The sequence below is a fragment of the Antedon mediterranea genome, chromosome 9, assembly GCF_964355755.1.
Source record: "Antedon mediterranea chromosome 9, ecAntMedi1.1, whole genome shotgun sequence".
Lineage (NCBI taxonomy): Eukaryota > Metazoa > Echinodermata > Crinoidea > Comatulida > Antedonidae > Antedon > Antedon mediterranea.
In genome coordinates this window covers 8,927,390-8,945,741 of record NC_092678.1, presented here as the reverse complement: position 1 = coordinate 8,945,741, position 18,352 = coordinate 8,927,390, and the positions used below count along the sequence as shown (strand labels likewise).

Below are 18,352 nucleotides of genomic sequence, written 5' to 3'. Positions count from 1 at the left end.
CTCGAATAACGGGCACGATTTGATGTATCAATAGAAGACGTGGGATAACAATTAAAATCATTATGCAAAGTTTTCAAGAAATAAAGCTCATCATTACATAGTTATGTTTCTTGAAAACAAATAACAACAAGAGTCTGTCTAGACTCTACAGTTTCACGAAAATACTCGACAGTGTCATAGGCCTACAGCCATGACTAGTCGGTATCGTTAAACAGGGAATGATATACCTTTCAAACCAATTTTAGGCTGATAATATTTACAAATGATAGCATTCGTAAATATTATGCTAATAACAATTGTTATTGTTATTATAATTCCTAACTCAATAATACTACTTTATCTTCTTCTTTTCCATTTAAGAATGTCGTTCATGCGTTGTCAGTTGGCGTAGGATCAGATGTATCTGCCAGAAAACAAATTTAGACCGTTAAAGCGTTATGTTCGATACAAATTTTGGATTCCCAAATCGTATATACCGATTAGTAGGCCTTATCATCGGACCGATTTCGGTATCAGATTATATTTATCATGACAGATCAAAGTGAAATAATTTGCATAGCTGTGTGAATTATCTTTCCTTTCCTTCATTTAATTTCAGATTCAATAAGCTTATATAATAACAACACAAAGCTTAGATAGATCCTCATTAAATACTCGCAATAGACCTACATATTTCTAGATCAAAGCTAACATACAGTACTAACCTGTTTGTGTGAACATGTCCCTATTTTCAGGTATATTTCGTTTGTGTATTGCGTCTTCTATACACCGAATTAGAACATTCTATAAAATAAAGCACAGTACACAGCATGACAAAAACATGTGTCTAGATGTCCAGTGCATTCATTTCTATTAGAAAATAACGTATTAAAACTTATTATTTATTTGTTAGTTAGGTTTAACTGAGACTATTCCGGTACATTGTGTATTTTGCTTTTGATTTCTTTTAGTTTATTTCAATTTCTAGATTTATACATTTCAGTCACTATAACTAACCCATACCTAAAAGCATGGATTAATGAATTCATTAATCCATGCTCTATTTAAATTAAAACTTACTTTGTTTGCTTGTGATTGAATTACGAGAATATTAAGTAAACAGCTATCAAGATTTTGATGAAGAAATTGCAATTTATGATCTACCCATCTATGTCTCAGCAAAGATAAACACAATCCCATACAAGTTTGTCGATCCCCCAAGCGACTGAGTAAAAAAACCTCTGTGTTTATCAGATTTGACCTAATGTCTTGTAAAACGGTTAATGCCAAATCATTATTTTCCAACTCCGTTTTAAGTTCTACAAGTACTGTGAGAATTCGTTTAGTTCGCTCTTCTAGGCTGTTGAACTGTTCAGGGTACCGTCTTGCAGTACTTGATATTCTGATTACCGATGCTCCAAGGTTGCCGATAACGTTTAATAAGCTTGCAACTGACCCACCATCCGTTCCATCAGTTCCAGTTTGCTTTTTACTTCCATCGTTTATATCTTGCTCTTTCAGTAAATCGTTTCTGTCCGAATTTTGAAACATTTTGACAACAAAATTATTATTGTTCAAGAACAGAATCCAGCGTCATTTATGCTCTTAACAAAATAGTCAGATCTAAATTCCAATAACCGGTTTTAAATGCACACCACAAAGAGAACTAATTCATAATCAGTTGTGGAATGAAAAATATTCATTAGTAACAATCAGGTTATAAACACAAACATTACACAGATAAGGTTCTCAATATGTATATCGTCGAAATTGAACTTTGTAACTGTCGGCATTATAAAAACAGTAATAGGCCTATTTAACAGTAAAGATATTATTATTATTATTACAAATTACTATTTGTTTAAATTTTGTGCTTTATAGTATTCAAGTTTAATTCAAGTAAATGTACATTGTTTATGTATCCAGCTTTTTATAGGTGCTCTGGTTCAATTGTTGCTGAGTGTATTTTATTTTATTATTTTACAAATGATATTTTATCGTAATTTTCAAAAATTACGGCCAAGCTGGACAAGGCTCTGGTAGCCAATGACATATTATAATAAAGAATTTAAAAAAAAGTTTTTAGATTGTGACCTTGATCAACCCTGTCCCTTAAAAAACTGAACTATCCTAGTCAATATCAAACGCCGGCGATATTTTGGGTCATGTCACTGTGTCAACGTTTGGTGAGATTCAGATAAAAACTTCACAAACAAACCCAGGCGAAAACTAGGTGAATGCTGCGATCAGATATAGCATAACGTAGTTTTGATGACGCAGGACGTGACGTGTCTATATAATAATATTTATTGAAAATATACCTTTACAACGGTGGGTTTTTGAATACTGTAATTACTGCTTTTACTAAAAGATAAAGAAAGGATTGTTCGATTTAGGTTTATATGTGATAATAATTGACTCCCAATCTCTAGAAGATATAGGAATGAACACGATATACCGAATCTACTCTATGTAACAATGTCGGAGATGAATACCACTATTTTTTTGTTTTCTGTTGAAAACATATTCTTTCATACCCTCAAAAGGGTCGTCAAAAGAAATAAATCATATTGTCATTGTCAGCTAAATATTGAATAGTACGCCCTCTGTATTCTTTTAACCTTGGGCCAGAATATGGTAGTGAGTCATCTCTCCCCGAATACAGTTTTCCCTGAGTGATTTAATTTTTTATGGTACTTGGCAACATAACTTGCTATATTTATTGTTTTTTTTTTCGCTATGACGATTATTATGCTGTTGTCTTAATGTTTGGGTGTTGCAAAAGCTTATTATATTAAAATCTGACATATCTGTATCTTTCAATATTTAAAACTGTCACTCCCTCTGTATTGCTTTAACATGGACTACAAATATCATATAGTGAGCCCTCTTTCTCCGAATGTAGTTTTCCCGGATTTATATTTTTCCCTCAGTTTCTGAGTGCTTTATTTGATACTTACTTGATAATTGACAGCTTGACCCTTTATTCCCGGGGAAGGGTCCTCAGTCTTTTAAAAGATGCCACTGAGACAACTTAGTAAATTAGGCCTACAGCTGTCGATGACTGGGTTGCCGGAGTTATATTTTACTTTCTTTTGTGTTTTTTTTGCATGTTAACGTCCACAGTGTTATATACATCCAGGACGATACATACATATACATATACCCCTTTCATACCCATCTCCGCAGTGATCTCCGGAGACACCCCGGGGTTTGTGACAATTCAAAACGTCGAGAAACTTCAGAGAGACCTTTCCCATCAACCTAGCAACACCGGAGTTTTAAGAATAAAATCGTAAATACCATAAATGATATATCTTTATTCAAATCACAATTAAACTTTATACATAATGATATTTACTGTATCCCTATAATTAAATTCTCGAACGTATGTACACAATATATATATACATATCTATACGGTGAACCAAATAGCATTTGTGTCACATATAATCACAAACGATTTGTTCATTATCTTATTACCTACCCGTGTAAAAACTTTATAGAATCATAAAAAAAGACAATTATCATTACTGTGGTAAAGATATGTATGCAGAATATATGCATGATATATATCATACATTGGTATAATAAATAGCTGAACAGCCATTTTGAAAATGAAAATATTATGATTTTAAAATATTTTTTTTTTTAATTTTTCCAAAAGAAAATGTTCTTAGTAAGGCTCTTACCTAATTCAATTTTGCAAAAAAATATAGTATTTACGTTAAGTCTGGTAGATATTAATTAAGAACCCTTTTATCGGTTACTGGATCGTATGCAAACAATACAGTATTTATATAGGCCTATAATTAGTGTTGACATTTTGTTTTAATTTGAAAAAAAAAAATATTTGTTGTACATTACTTGTTACAGTGAATAGTGATAATAGTACAAATAAATTTGTCGTTGTGTGTTACATAAAGTGGCATGTTGTTCTTATCTTAATCGTGTACATAGAGTAGCTTCTATGGATGTACAAAATACTACAAAATGTTGAGTCTCAAAATATAGAAACCGTATTTCTGTAGTAATTTTATTTTTTTCATGAGTCGTTGCTGTTTTTGCCTCATATTCTTCAGTTCTTCAATCTATTTTGATTTTTTGTTCACATCTTTGTCAACTTTTCGTCTTGTTCGGCCTCGTACGCTATGTTGTCATATTCCGGTGGTGTACTGACATTGTCACGTGCTTGCATAGAATCGGAATTGTTATCGTTTATACCTTCTACATTCACTGCTGCTTCTGCTTCTTCCTGTTGTAGCTTTAATTGTAACCGTCTCTCTATTCGTTGTTCTTTCAATTCTCTTTTCATAAAATCGAATTGATTTGTTGTTACGGATGCCCATCTCTATAATATAGAATAAAGAATACAATTATCCTTTTTTGTTTATAGTCATTCTTTTCATCAAATTATCTTCTTTGTGATGTTTGCGTGAGCATGTTTGATAATATAATAATATATTAATCGGCGGTACCATTGAACATGTTAATAGTATAATAATAATATAATAATAGTTACAACTGTTAATAACAAAATATATATGAAAATGACTTTGGTAAAATTGGTAACAACTTACCTCAGAGAACGAGCCTCTTGTGGTTAGCAGTAGATATACAGCGTATGTGATGACCCAGTGCATTGACGCCAGCGCCATAAACCAGCCCAAAATTTCACCCCACACTGGATATACATAACTTTCGCCATATCTGGCATGTTGATAATCGACAAGGCCAAACACGAATATTCCCTGTTGTAAATAATGTAAATGTTTTATTTCATTTCATAACACTTTTGATTGCATTCTTAGTCAATTACGCATCACGTGTCATTTGGAATTAGCCATATCTAACGAAAAATATCTAATGGTGATACTTAACGCGCTTTTAATGCACGTTCAGCTTTCTGTAAACATTTTTTAGAATTTTTACCACGCGACGCCGTTGACTGATCGCGTTCGGAAATCAACTTGTTGTGTGTTGTCTATAACTTTTCTACTCCGCGTGTTGGAGCACTGCCTTTTTTAATGACCTATAGCTTCTCGGCCTAGCCCACGTCAATGAATTACAATGGATACATTGATTAAAAGTAGGTGTGTTATAAAATATATAATGAATGTTTTGTATTCGTTGAATAGAGAGAATATTTCATTCAAACAAATTGACTGTTCTATTTTCAACTAAGCTCCGTCTCATTAAAATAGAGCACTCATTTTTCAACTCATGAAATATTCTTACCATCCTACTCATAAGCATTCAATATTTGTATAATATATGATTTTTCAACTAATAAAAGAAAGCGCTATTACATCTTTAATATACCATTCAGGGTTCGAAAATTGGTTCTTTGTCCATGATAGGATAGGATGATAGGAGCGTTATATAATTAAATCTCCCTTTTTCGGATTAAATTAAAATTATGCTATTTTTATAAAACTAAACGAATGTTTAGAAAGAAACTTACAAAGCTGACAATTGGTGCTGTACCTGCCCAACAGATAATCCAGAACCATCCTGGTGTAAAGCCCATCATCATTGAAATGGCGTTGTAATAGTTCTTGATTCCAAGTCCAAATGAAATGGCCACACATTCCCATGTTGCAACCCAAAGTAAACACATACCACTTGCAGCGTACGAGTCCATTAATTGGAAAAAATACATACCACCCTTTAAAAGCAAAATTTTGAGTAATATTATTTTGATTGTCATCATCAAATTACCATAAACTAATACACTTTTTAAAATAATCACTTCGCTCTTTTACTTACTGCATCATTTAGCTGGAGCAGATATTTTCTTTAAGCGTGATGGTTCCCACCAGAGAAGCACCTCGCTGCGTCTCTGGTGGGAACCACGCATAGGGTTCGATACGATGAGTATTATCTTTTATAATACTAAAATTATTAATAATATGAATATTAAATAGGATTGTTTCTGTTGTGATGATAAAGAATATTTTAAAACCTTACTTCTGTAACACAGACCAATCCAAGTAGAAAGTCGATTACACAAACAACCAAAAGAAATACAGTTCTGTTTTCGCGTAACTTGTACTGAGGCCAGTAGTCCATAACAGATGTAACGAAGCCTTCAACCACACAAAACTGGGAAAAATTACATTCATAAATGCTTTATTTCAATAATTAATTATTCCTATTTACATTTAAACAAGTCACAACAGTGTGCTCAACTGTAATTGTTAAGCCGCAATTCCATAAAATGCCATGGGCTATGCTTACTCTTAAGATTGTGTGTATTGTCAGAGAAAAACTTCTTTGATGTAGGTTTGGGGCTAAATTTGACAAGCAGTGATATTATAAACAGCCTCTGTTATATATATTTATTATATAATTATTATCATTTTAATACTGTATAAATATCATTCTTCTGCAAAATAAAATAAGTAGTAGGAGTAGGCCTATCAGACTTAGTTTGAGCTTTGCTAGTTACCTGACTATCAAGACCAAGCATAATCAACATTAGAAAAAATATGACGGCCCATAACTGAGGAACAAGTGGCATTTGGTACACGGCCGTCGGGTACGCAATGAAGGTAAGTCCAGGACCTATGGAAATAAATTATAATGGTAAACATGAACATTGTTTTGTACGGTTTGTATTTTATAGTTTGTAAATTAGTGAATTGTAATCATTGATCGCAGTCTGCTAATAAACCTAATTTATTTAAACTGTAAAAAACAACTTTAATTACCTTCATCAACAACTTCTGAGACCGGAAGACCTAGTTCGTTAGCCATAAACCCTAATATTGAGAAAATGACAAATCCAGCAAAAAGACTTGTACCAGCATTTACGACTCCCACAACTAAAGTATCTCTGAAATCAAGAAATAATTTGATTTTAGAGTTTAAGCATTTTACTTGTCTTTCACTTGATGTTGTCTTTCTAAACACGTGGCCGGCTTAAAAATGTGTAAATATTAGCGATGCGGCTCGATCACCACTGTTATTTATTCTAAACTTTAAAAAATTAGCATTTTGAATTGATTTTGAAAATTGTTTAATTAAATGTTTAGCGTAAAATTTGCAAAGTTTAACTTACATTTGGTAGTAGATGGAGGATAATAATATTTGTCATGATTTATGATGGTAAAGTAACCTTTTACTTACATCAAACTGTTATTTCGGTAAGGGTTGTAACTTCCTAGTGAGATCAAAGAACCAATTCCAACTCCGTAAGAAAAGAAAATCTGCGTAGCTGCATCAACCCAGACAGTTGGTGTCTTCAAGCGCTCCCAGTCAGGAGTTATGAAATATTCAATACCATCTTGATGGCCTTCTAGAGTTAAACCACGTATGAGAAGTGCTGTCAATATTCCGTATGGGATTAACGCTGTAAACCACACAATCTGCAACAAATGTTCATAATTTAAAAAAATGAAAACAATTATGTAAATTTAAAACCTATTAACCATTAACCATTAAACAATCAAGGTTTATCGTATATAACCTTTGTGTGGTAAACAGGAGAGATAGAGGCCATGTCAAATTATTTGTGGTAAACATTTTTTATCTCTTTTTTTTTCTACATTTGTTAATATGATTTTAAAGTTAACATAGACACGTAAATATAATGCGTCATCATATAGGACTATCTTATCCACGGCTATTTCTGGCTCTACCAATATCACTTTGACATATAACCCTAAACTGATGGGTGTTCAAGACATACCAATATGGTCAATGTATACGTACCTTGCCAGTCTGAGCAACACCTTTCCAAATACACGCATATGTAAGAACCCAGGCTAATACAAGACATCCAACAAGCTCCCACTGAAGACCGCCTATTTCGTCGATTCCAGGACTTATGTTTAGAACTCTTCGTCTGTGTAAATGTATAATTATAGTGGTGATTGTAGTTAATAAACTAAAGCACTAACCATTTAGCCAAATGGATGTGACGAATATTTAACTTAATTGAAAAAGAGGTCATCTACACATAGTGTACTATGCGAGAGAATTGGGTGTTCGACCATTAAACAATTTCAATGATATTAATAACAGATTATTGTTAAGTAAGGATTTGAGTTTAACCTTATGGACATGTTTTGAATACATTTCAATATATCGAGGAAGCGTGAAGAATTAACTGTTGATGCACTATGAGTTAGTTGGCACTTACTCCCAGTACTGTTGAGCTGGTGACTCTCCTAGTTCTACTGGATACAATGTATCATTCCATGATCTGAAGTAACCCGTGCCAGCGGTATCATTTTGTTTGCTGATAGCATTGCAGTACGCAGTATTCCATGAGTTGCCACATTCTCCCCAGGGCAATTCACTTTGGAAGGAGGCGAACAGATAAAATAGCGACCATGATACGATAATAATATAATATATATTCAACATCGCTGATATTGTTGTGGCTGCAAAACCCACACCTGTAAAAAAAAAAACACTTTTTAGGTGTTTGTTTATAATTTTTTTCCCAAATTATATATATAAAGCACAATTGCTTAATGAAATACAATTTAGATCATTTTAATTTTGTACAAATCATTCTTTGTTGTGATTCGCTGTAATATTGTTCTGATGGATATCAATTCAATTCAGTTTAAATTAATCAGTAATTAGCTAAACGATTAAGTAGCGTTATTTACCTTTTAGTATTGGAAAAATGTCCCAGGAACTGATACCTCCAGTGTTTAGAAGTTGTCCCATAGTGACTTCCAACATAAACAAAGGTACGCCACAAATGACCAAGGCAATGAAATATGGTATAAGAAAAGCACCTGCAAAAATTAGATAATTATAATAATATATTTGTATAAGAATGGTAATAGTCAGCAAACTAGACTAGTTTTGTTTTCTTTCAATTAATGATACATATAGGCTTTTGTGACGTTGGGTGTACTTATCGAAGGAAATGTATTATACAAAAGGAATGAAGACGGACACTTTTTTTTCTGTATCTTTATATATTGTATATGCATACAGTAGTTAGTGTATAGGTAACATATTGTAGTATATCATGACGTTGAATACTTTTGTTTGGTGGGTATGCTAATTTATGTGGCCAACCTCAAAATTCAATGATAAGCTCTACTGGTATATTCATATTAGATACAGTCACGGAACAACAGAACGAGAGGCATATCTGAACGACTGGTCATATAGTTTTCAAACAATTGACATCACGCTATGATAAGATAAAGTTTATGTTAAATTAATATTGGCATAGCTGCTATCCATCAGCGGTATAATAGATCACAGGCACGCCCTTACAAATTCGTGACCCTTTTGAATGATTGGACATCCCCTTATGTACACATAGACTTATGTGTTTGACTTTTACACTATTAATCGCTTGGTCATTTAATAAAACCTATATCATACAGTTGTAAATACATCATCATAAATATCAAGGTAATTACCAATGTTAATATTGTTATAAGTGACGAAAATTAAACTATAAATATAATGTACACAAATGAAAATAAAACTGTTATGACCGTCAATACAATCCATTTCGATCGTTTCGACAGAAAGTAACCAAAACGTTCTTAATTATGACTCTGTAATTAAACTCACCGATTACTAAGAGTGATGTATTTTTTTATCTTTTGATTTAGTTGAAAGAAAATGGTGTTGATAAAGTACCGTATGACTTTAAACTGATAGTAAGAAGTACTGGTAATATCAGGTAGGAATACATTAACATTACACAGTTATAAAAAGAAAATTCTGGTAATAATAAGAATATTAAACTCATCACACTTTAGTCCTAGATTTTTTTTAAGCGAAACTTTAAATGTAACAACTTTCGAATTATTTTTAGGATAACATAATAAATTGAGTACACTGGTAAACGTATTAAACATCTGTAATGTTCACAGACCGCGTCAGTTCGTTATCTTTTGTACCATATTGCTGAGGGATAAATAAAGTCATATAAAGTTTAATTTCCATGCTAACATCTAATCTAAAAGTATATTGATAATGCTACTCTATACTCTACCCATTTCTAGATTATAGTTATTATAAAGGGCTTTATTTCGTTTGTTAATATGGATATCAGTCGTTTAGATGATCGCAATAAGTTGTGTGTAGTGGTAGTTGAGTCCTTGTATTGCATTAAATTATACCTAAATGAAATTATGTTATCAAGAGATTAGATAAAGTTACAGAAAATTAATAAAAGACGTAAGTGCGGATGATTATACAATGATAACATCAGCTAATAGATTATGTATATAGGGATCATTATCTATGTATTTATATAATGATATGATATTTCATCCCAAGTGGAAAAATTCGTAAACTTTGACATGTTAATTATTAACCAACCCAAGCATAATAATAGTATGGCTTTAATATGGTACCTTATTGATTGTAAGCAGTACAAATGTTATTGTATTTAATGTTCAACTTTAACACCGCTTGTTTAATACAAAATAAATACATTTTACTATTTATCTTGTGCTATAGAATGGTTGAGAACTATAACGGTAATTGATTCGATTTTCTATTGTATTTAAGTAAAATGTTCATAAAATAGGCTTAGTATCAACTTTTTGAAATACAATGTTACATAAGGAATGGTATTTTAAAGTTACTCTTAACCTACTGTAATAGACGTAAATAAACGTTAACATTAATACAGTAGACAATATCGAGTTATATATTCATAGTAGTGCAGTACTGGAGCATTACCAACTGGTACAGCACGACAAAAGACAGACGCTATTTGAACTGGACAACACAAAAATGAAACTATGACAGACAATTTGACTATATTTTGCTTAAAATAACTATTTTGTGACAAAATTGAATATTTAACAACAAACAAAAAAACAAACAAAATCCCCTATTTTTAGGGGGGAAATATTTCATTAAGTCTTACCTCCTCCATTTTTGTACACAAGATAAGGAAAGCGCCAAACGTTACCAAGACCAACAGCATATCCAATACACGCCATGATGAAATCCATTTTACTACCCCAACCTCCTCTATCAATCTCATCATCCTCATCTTCAAGGTCATCATACACGTGTTTGCTACTTTCATCAGATTTAAATTCATTCATGGAAATAACAGCGATGCCACCGTTAGTTTCATTGTTACTTTTCTGTTCTGTGATAATCGAAGCCATGCTTACTAATAACAACAACAGAATCGATTTGCGTTCTCAAGATAGTTCTGTCTTCAATGAACGATGTTTACGGTATGATTGGTAAATCGTTTATATCACTGTAATATGTCACAAAATTCTGATATAAGGGTGTCTTGAACTTTGGACTTTATTTTCCTCACCTACAGATATGCCTATTATTATCTATCACGCTTCCTTTGTACAATTACCTGTGACTGCGTTGAACATTACGTAAACCATAATATCATATAGAGGACGTCCTTATAACTTCTTAATAATCATTTATGACGTAATTTTACCATCAGACTTAAAGGAGATGGCTGCTTATGACAGTTTCGGCCAATGAATTAAAGTACAAACTTTCTCTAGCACACATGAACAATATTTCGTGTTCGCGTTCTATACTAAGTGAGCCTTATACTTTCCTATGTATTAAAATTATTTATAACTTAACATTAGGACATTAAAACACAATCCAAGATCGGTACAATTATTCAAGTGACAACATAAATTTAAGCCTCCTTTATTTTATTTCTTTTATTCCAGTCCACTCAGGCAGCGCTTCACAGCTGTTTCAAACATACGAATTAAGTCATGCGCCCTCAACGTTACAAGTCGTATCACTGGAGTAAACATACATAAACAATTACTTACAAATCCACGTGTGCAGAGCGGAGTCAGTCAGCATTTTAAAGACATGTTTTAAACAGTCAATGAGAATGCTTTATATTCTCAATTATCAAGTAATCTCACTTGCACCGATGAAGGGCTAGTTAGAGCTAGTTACCCTAGACTTGCCACAAGTCTGTATGTTGTCTTTTTTTGTTAGTCCGGTGGGCGTGTCGATTTTTTTCTAATAATTAAGTCAAAACATCGTCTGGAACCCAGCCAGTGTTACCCGAAAGCTCTGCCAATTTTCTGGCTGTTTTACTTTATCGTTTTGATTTAGCATTTTGTTTATTATCTTGTATCTTCACTGAGATCCATCCACTGAGACCCATTGTCATTTTCCAGTAATTTGCCTTTGAAGTTATATAATTTATTATGTATATTATTTGAAAATCATATATTCAGTCATTAAAAAGAATTTCAGTATTTTATATAAGTTATGTTAATTGTAAAACAATTGTCGGGTGACTGTGGAAGTTGTCCGCTTTAGCTCTAATTTACTAATTAAATAGAAAGAACAGTAGTATTTATGTGCCGTTTACGTTTGGCACATTGAAGTTCATAGTGATATTTCTTCCACTTGAATACATTTTATAAAAATATAATATATCGGAAGAAGGAATTGTCTTTGACGACTATTAATATTAGTCTAGTTTTGTGGATGTTAATAATCATCAATGTCCGCATGACAACAAAACAAAGTACCTGTTTTTCTATTTTGAGCGTGTCACACAATAACATAGTTAACACAGAGATGAACATACCTCAATGCACATACCGCCATGCACAGAGTGTCTAAATAACTTGTAATGTTTTCATTTATATTTCCTTTATTTTAAATTGTACATACAATTTCATTATGTACATTTAAAACAATTATATTTTACCTATACTACGGTATATAAAGGTATTGCTCCCTTTATTTGATATATTACAATTTGTTAATCTCACTCTTCCTTGATATTATGGTAATCTTAAACTACTTCATCTTATTTCTATGTAGTGTTACTCATATCTCATTCCATTTTATAGTATAAATTGACAGGCACAGAATAAATTCTAAACCACGCAATGGTTTGATAACTAATTAAACGATAAATGGTATTTTTTTAGTGTTAACAGTGGCGGATGCAGAATTTTGAAATCTCTATGGTACGGTGACGCGCCAAGGCCTAAGGGTGAATTGAAGGGCTGAGCGTAATTTGATATCCTATCTTTTGCATTACAATTTGCGAAATTTAGGGGGAACGGCCCGGATGGGCCCCCACTTGGATCTACTCCTGGTCAGTAAACAAAAGCAAAATATTTATGTACATATATTATACGTACTGCAGTGTAAAACATCAGTGTCGGTGCACCTGGTTTATGCTATGATAATAAAGACATTATCAAATGTTTGTTTTGTTGTTGTCTGTGCAATGACATTAACCTAACGTTGTTACCTTTGATACCAATGTTTGTTATACATAATATGTATGCTAAGTCTTTCATTTAAAAGAAAGTTTTCAAAACGAAAATGATTTCAATTTGTTAATAAAAAGGATGCAACAGTGAGAATCGGGTGGTATTTCAGGAAACATGTATTTTATTTTATTCAAACGGGTCATATGACCGAGCGGTTAAGGTAGAGGCGCCGTTTACCCTACCTATAAGAGCCAACAACATTTGCATTCAAGGCCGACTCGCTCCTAGTTCTGGTTGTGGAACAGTCTTTTCGGATAGGACTATAAACTGTAGGTCCAGTCTACACAGTTATAGCCTGTATGCACTTTAAAGAACCCAGTTCATTATTCGAAAGAAGTAGGGGGTTACCCCGGTGAACTGATTCACAAAATAACCCCTGTATCAGAGGATTTACCACATATCTGATAGGACAGTGATCAATTCACTATTGGTAATCTTTGGTCACATTGCCTAAAGACATAATATAAAAAAAAAATGAATATTAAAAAATTATAGGAGACTAGCAGGGCTGTTTTGAATCCTTGTTTAAAAACAAGAGTGCAGTTATTACAAAGTGCGACAATTCGGTCAGTGTGACGAAAGACCCATTGTTACATTCATATGAATCAGTCAATTTAAAAACATCGTGGTTTTATTATAAGAAAATCTTATCAATAAAAAGTATTAATATTAAATAACAATAATATTTTATTATTAATAACACATAGAGCAGATAGACGCGTACCCATAACTCACACATGAGCGTCATGCATTATACTTCAGAATTATTTGATTTCTCTAGCCAGAATTTGGATACAAAACAAAACATATACTGGTTGGTATACAATTTTCAGGAGCAAACACTAACCCAGCACGCTTGCTTGGATTAATTGTTACAGTTTTAAACATAGGATCAACAAAAACGGACCGGAAACTTTTTTTCAAAGACATAATCATAATCAACATTGATAATGCCAGTAAATGAATACAAATAAATAAATAGAGAATCGTATTTACTTGTAGCACAATCTAGCAGGAGAAGAAGAAAGCGCGAGAAACGCCAGAAGAAGAAAAACTATTTTACTATTTCATTTCAATATCTTAATCGAATATCTCGACGCCATTGCTACACATTGTCACTTAACTTCAAGTTATTGTTTGAAGATTGATTTCATCAATTTATCAATGATTAGGGTGTGTTAATGACCCTTGCTCTTTTTATCTAGGTATATTGTTTGCTAAATGATGAGAAAGGTTGTCATAAAGGCAAATAGAACATGTTATCTGTCATTGACGATCAGTACGCTCCCCTTGATGGAAAAAAGATGATCTATTATGAAATAGTTAAAAACTATGAATAATAATTATAGTTAAAATCTGATAATCAATAGTTTGGAGCAATCTTGAGTGTTATGATTTCAAATTTGTTTGTGATGCTTGTATGACTGCCGTTATACCAATCACAACACTTTTCTCTGGAACACTATAGTCATATAATCAAATACGCAGATGACATGGTACTGATTGGTCTATTGAAAAATGCTGACGATCATGTGTATAAGGCTGAATATGTTAAATTAATGTCATGATGCAATGACAATTACCTTAAGATTAATTTTAATAAACTAAAGAAATTATATGGGATTTTAGGAAAAAGAAAAAAGAAAAAAATTATCTGATAGTTAATGATCAGACAATTGAACGTGTTCATGAAACCAAATATCTTGGTACACATATTGATGATCAACTTAGTTTTGAAAAAAATACGGCCGAGATAATTAAGAAAGGTCACCAAAGGTTATTTTTCCTAAGAAAGCTAAATAAATTTAATGTTAGCTGTGGTACTTTAAAATTATTCTATGAAACAGTTATTCAATCAGTACTAGTTATCTCTTTTATTGCTTGGTTCGGTAATTTAAATGAAACACACAAGAAAGGTCTCATTAGAATTACTAAGATAGCATCAAATATAATTGGTTGTACGGTTAATGATTTAAAATATCTTTATGAAAAACAGGTCCTAAGTAAATTAAGTAAAATTTTAGAAGATAAGAAACATCCATTACATATGAGATATTTTAAGAACAAGTCAGGCCGGTTACGGGTTCCTAGAGCTGATACGTCAAGAAACCGACTGTCTTTTGTACCAAATTCAACTCATATGTTTAACTCAAAGATTGTTAGATCATAATAGCGCACATGCAATATATATTTTAAAGTTTTACTGTTGATGGATGTTTTAATTAATGTTTTTAAATTGTAAATTTGTTCTATGTATGATGTAATTATGAATGTTTTACCATATTTTTCTGTCGAGGAAAACAATTTTTCCATGTACAATTTATTTTATATGGAACGAATAAAGATTTGATTTGATTTGATTTGATTTCTCATGACTCTTTAAAGAAGATCTTTTCTTCCCCTCGAGAAAAATAGGCATTCATCTTTCACCTCATGAAATGATTTGTACCATTGTACTTTCATTCATTATGTGTATTAATCATGGAAACTCCATCGTGCACGCCATTCATCACACTGGTGTGTATTCCATGTTTCATGCTAGTATAGTATTGACAACTTCCCTCTATTGGCACATTTCATGCATGAATGAACACAACACAAACATTTAAAACCGTAAAAACTATGTTTAAAATATTTCTAAAATATTCAAAAACTGTTAAAAATTCATAAAAAGATAAATAAAAGGGGGACAAAGTGATTCTGGATCGTTCAAAACCATTAACTCACATTGGAGTCCTTGATTGAGCTAAAACAAAGTTTAAATAAAGAAGACAAGGCCATATACATGGCTGCAGTCGCGTGCTCAAGTTAGTGTTTACCGACTGACCGACATAGTGAGCTGTAGAGTCGCGTTGCACGCGACTACAAATTAAATTTAGATGCTATGTCGTTTCGATGCGAGATTGTTTAAAACTAATTTTCTAAATACATCACTCTCAGTACTTTTATCATACTTGGTAATTTGTTCGATAATATTATTACTATTACATGCTGACAGGTCTATATGCTTCAATCAATAGATCACCAATCAATCAATAGAAACACTACAGCGTTTCAGTTATTAGCATACAGTATTGTCAATATTAAGAGATGTCGTGTCTATTGTTGTGGATTGTTTAAGATTGTAGTCGTGATTTCAAAAAGAAAAAGTTATTTAACGGAAAGTCATATGGACATAATTTGCGCAATAAAATGATTAGCCTACATCACTCTATGATTAAAAAATAAAAAATTGAAAAAATTATTGTTTGATCTTTTAAAATCTACCGAAAAAAGATGATAAGCAAAATATATTGCATAGACACGCTGTCCACGTTACTTAAATGCGAATTATTTGCCGAGTATTGCATTTAAGTGATTGTTTTTGAGAAATGTTTTTAAAGTGTGTATATTAATATTATAGTATAGTAACAATTGTTGCAGATAAAAATAGTTTTAAAAACATACACGTGTCATTGTTTGACGTTTAAGGCTGGTTTTTGAATAATTTTCAACGTTTCATACGATTCTTATGCAAAGTTGAAACAAATATGACGTTTGTAAAGTTCGTTTTGGGCCGCACGAAAACTGTTTAGAGCCGCTCCAGGCCCCCGAAAGTTAACATTTTGAGTTTTAACATGAAGCGCGTTTACGATGATTTTAGTGTTGTTACGAATTTAAAGTTGAAATTTCATAAAATACATTACCTTTATGATTTGAAGAATTGGTGTTTCTTTTTCGAGCGGGTTTTCTTATATTTTGAGCAAATGTTTATTTCAATAGCACACAATATATAATATATAACAGGCACCTATTATGCGTACCCCCTATAGGGCCTACACAATACTGTACTAAAGAATTAAAAACTACTAAACACATTATTAAAACAAATGAAGAATACAGTTTATAGGGCATGGGGCATTTCATGGGTATTCTGCTGGAAATGGAAACATCAAAGGGGAGTTATCACACTGTTTAAAACATTAAATACATATTTTAAATTTAAAAGGGGATTTGCAAAAATGTTATATTATATTATTCTCATTACTATCTGGATAAATATTAATACCGTATCTTCAAGTATAGGTATTTTGATTTTAGATTTCTCAGACTTGCTTTTGAGTCGAGCATAGACCTATAAATTAGTCGAGTTTACACATTCACAAAACGGTCAAGTCGCAGTACTAAAGCTTTGCATGTGATACAGTTTCCTAATGATTCCATTCTCTTGAATATAACTGCCTAAAGGCGCGGCGCAAAAACTAAAAAATGGAGGAAAATAATAGAATATAAAGAAATAACATATATGAAGATGTGTAACTAAAAGAAAAATATTACTGATTAATGTTGAATGTATTGATTATGATATTAAGAAAGTGGTGGTTTACGCTACGAAAGAGAGAAATAAAAAGAAGCTGTAACGGTAAGCGAAAAACAAACAATATAGAATCTATGTTATGATCATCTTGGCCTACATTTATACAAATATATGTAATGGCAAAATTGTAGAATGTTTACTCTATAGTATATAAAGTTGGTTCGTACTTTCGTTACTGATTTAATCAACTAATGTAAACCTGTTTACTCATTGAGTTTGATAATTAGTTATTGACGATTAACATGAATTTAGGTTCAACGATTTTCCTCGAATAGGGGTGTTTTTCGATCGTGGTATACACTATCTAATGGATGTCGATGCTGAAAGATACCCGCACAGAATAACACGTCCCTTTACAATAATTGTTTTCAATAGCTGAAATCCGGTTAAACAGCTCGAGTAGAACATCATAATGTTGAACAAAATACAGAAATTATAAATATTTTAATAGCTAGAATATGCGCTTATTCAAATGAGTTGATGGAACATTCCCGTCTCTCTTATTCAAATGAGTTGATGGAACATTCCCGTCTCTCTTATTCAAATGAGTTGATGGAACATTCCCGTCTCTCTTATTCAAATGAGTTGATGGAACATTCCCGTCTCTCTTATTCAAATGAGTTGATGGAACATTCCCGTCTCTCTTATTCAAATGAGTTGATGGAACATTCCCGCCTCTCTTATTCAAATGAGTTGATGGAACATTCCCGTCTCTCTTATTCAAATGAGTTGATGGAACATTCCCGTCTCTCTTATTCAAATGAGT

At 32.2% G+C, this 18,352-nt stretch overlaps 1 protein-coding gene across 1 annotated transcript; it reads right to left on the bottom strand.

Annotated features, from left to right (window-relative positions):
- Positions 1–4,087: 4,087 nt before the first annotated feature.
- LOC140058146 (sodium- and chloride-dependent GABA transporter 2-like) lies at positions 4,088–11,096 on the bottom strand. Its single transcript, XM_072103702.1, has 11 exons — positions 10,847–11,096; positions 8,604–8,735; positions 8,126–8,384; positions 7,696–7,828; positions 7,111–7,349; positions 6,693–6,817; positions 6,431–6,546; positions 5,950–6,084; positions 5,444–5,647; positions 4,560–4,730; positions 4,088–4,330 (listed from the first exon to the last, which is right to left on the bottom strand). The coding sequence occupies exons 1-11, from the start codon at positions 11,094–11,096 to the stop codon at positions 4,088–4,090; spliced, it is 2,007 nt and encodes a 668-aa protein (XP_071959803.1).
- Between the last annotated feature and the right edge of the window lie 7,256 nt (positions 11,097–18,352).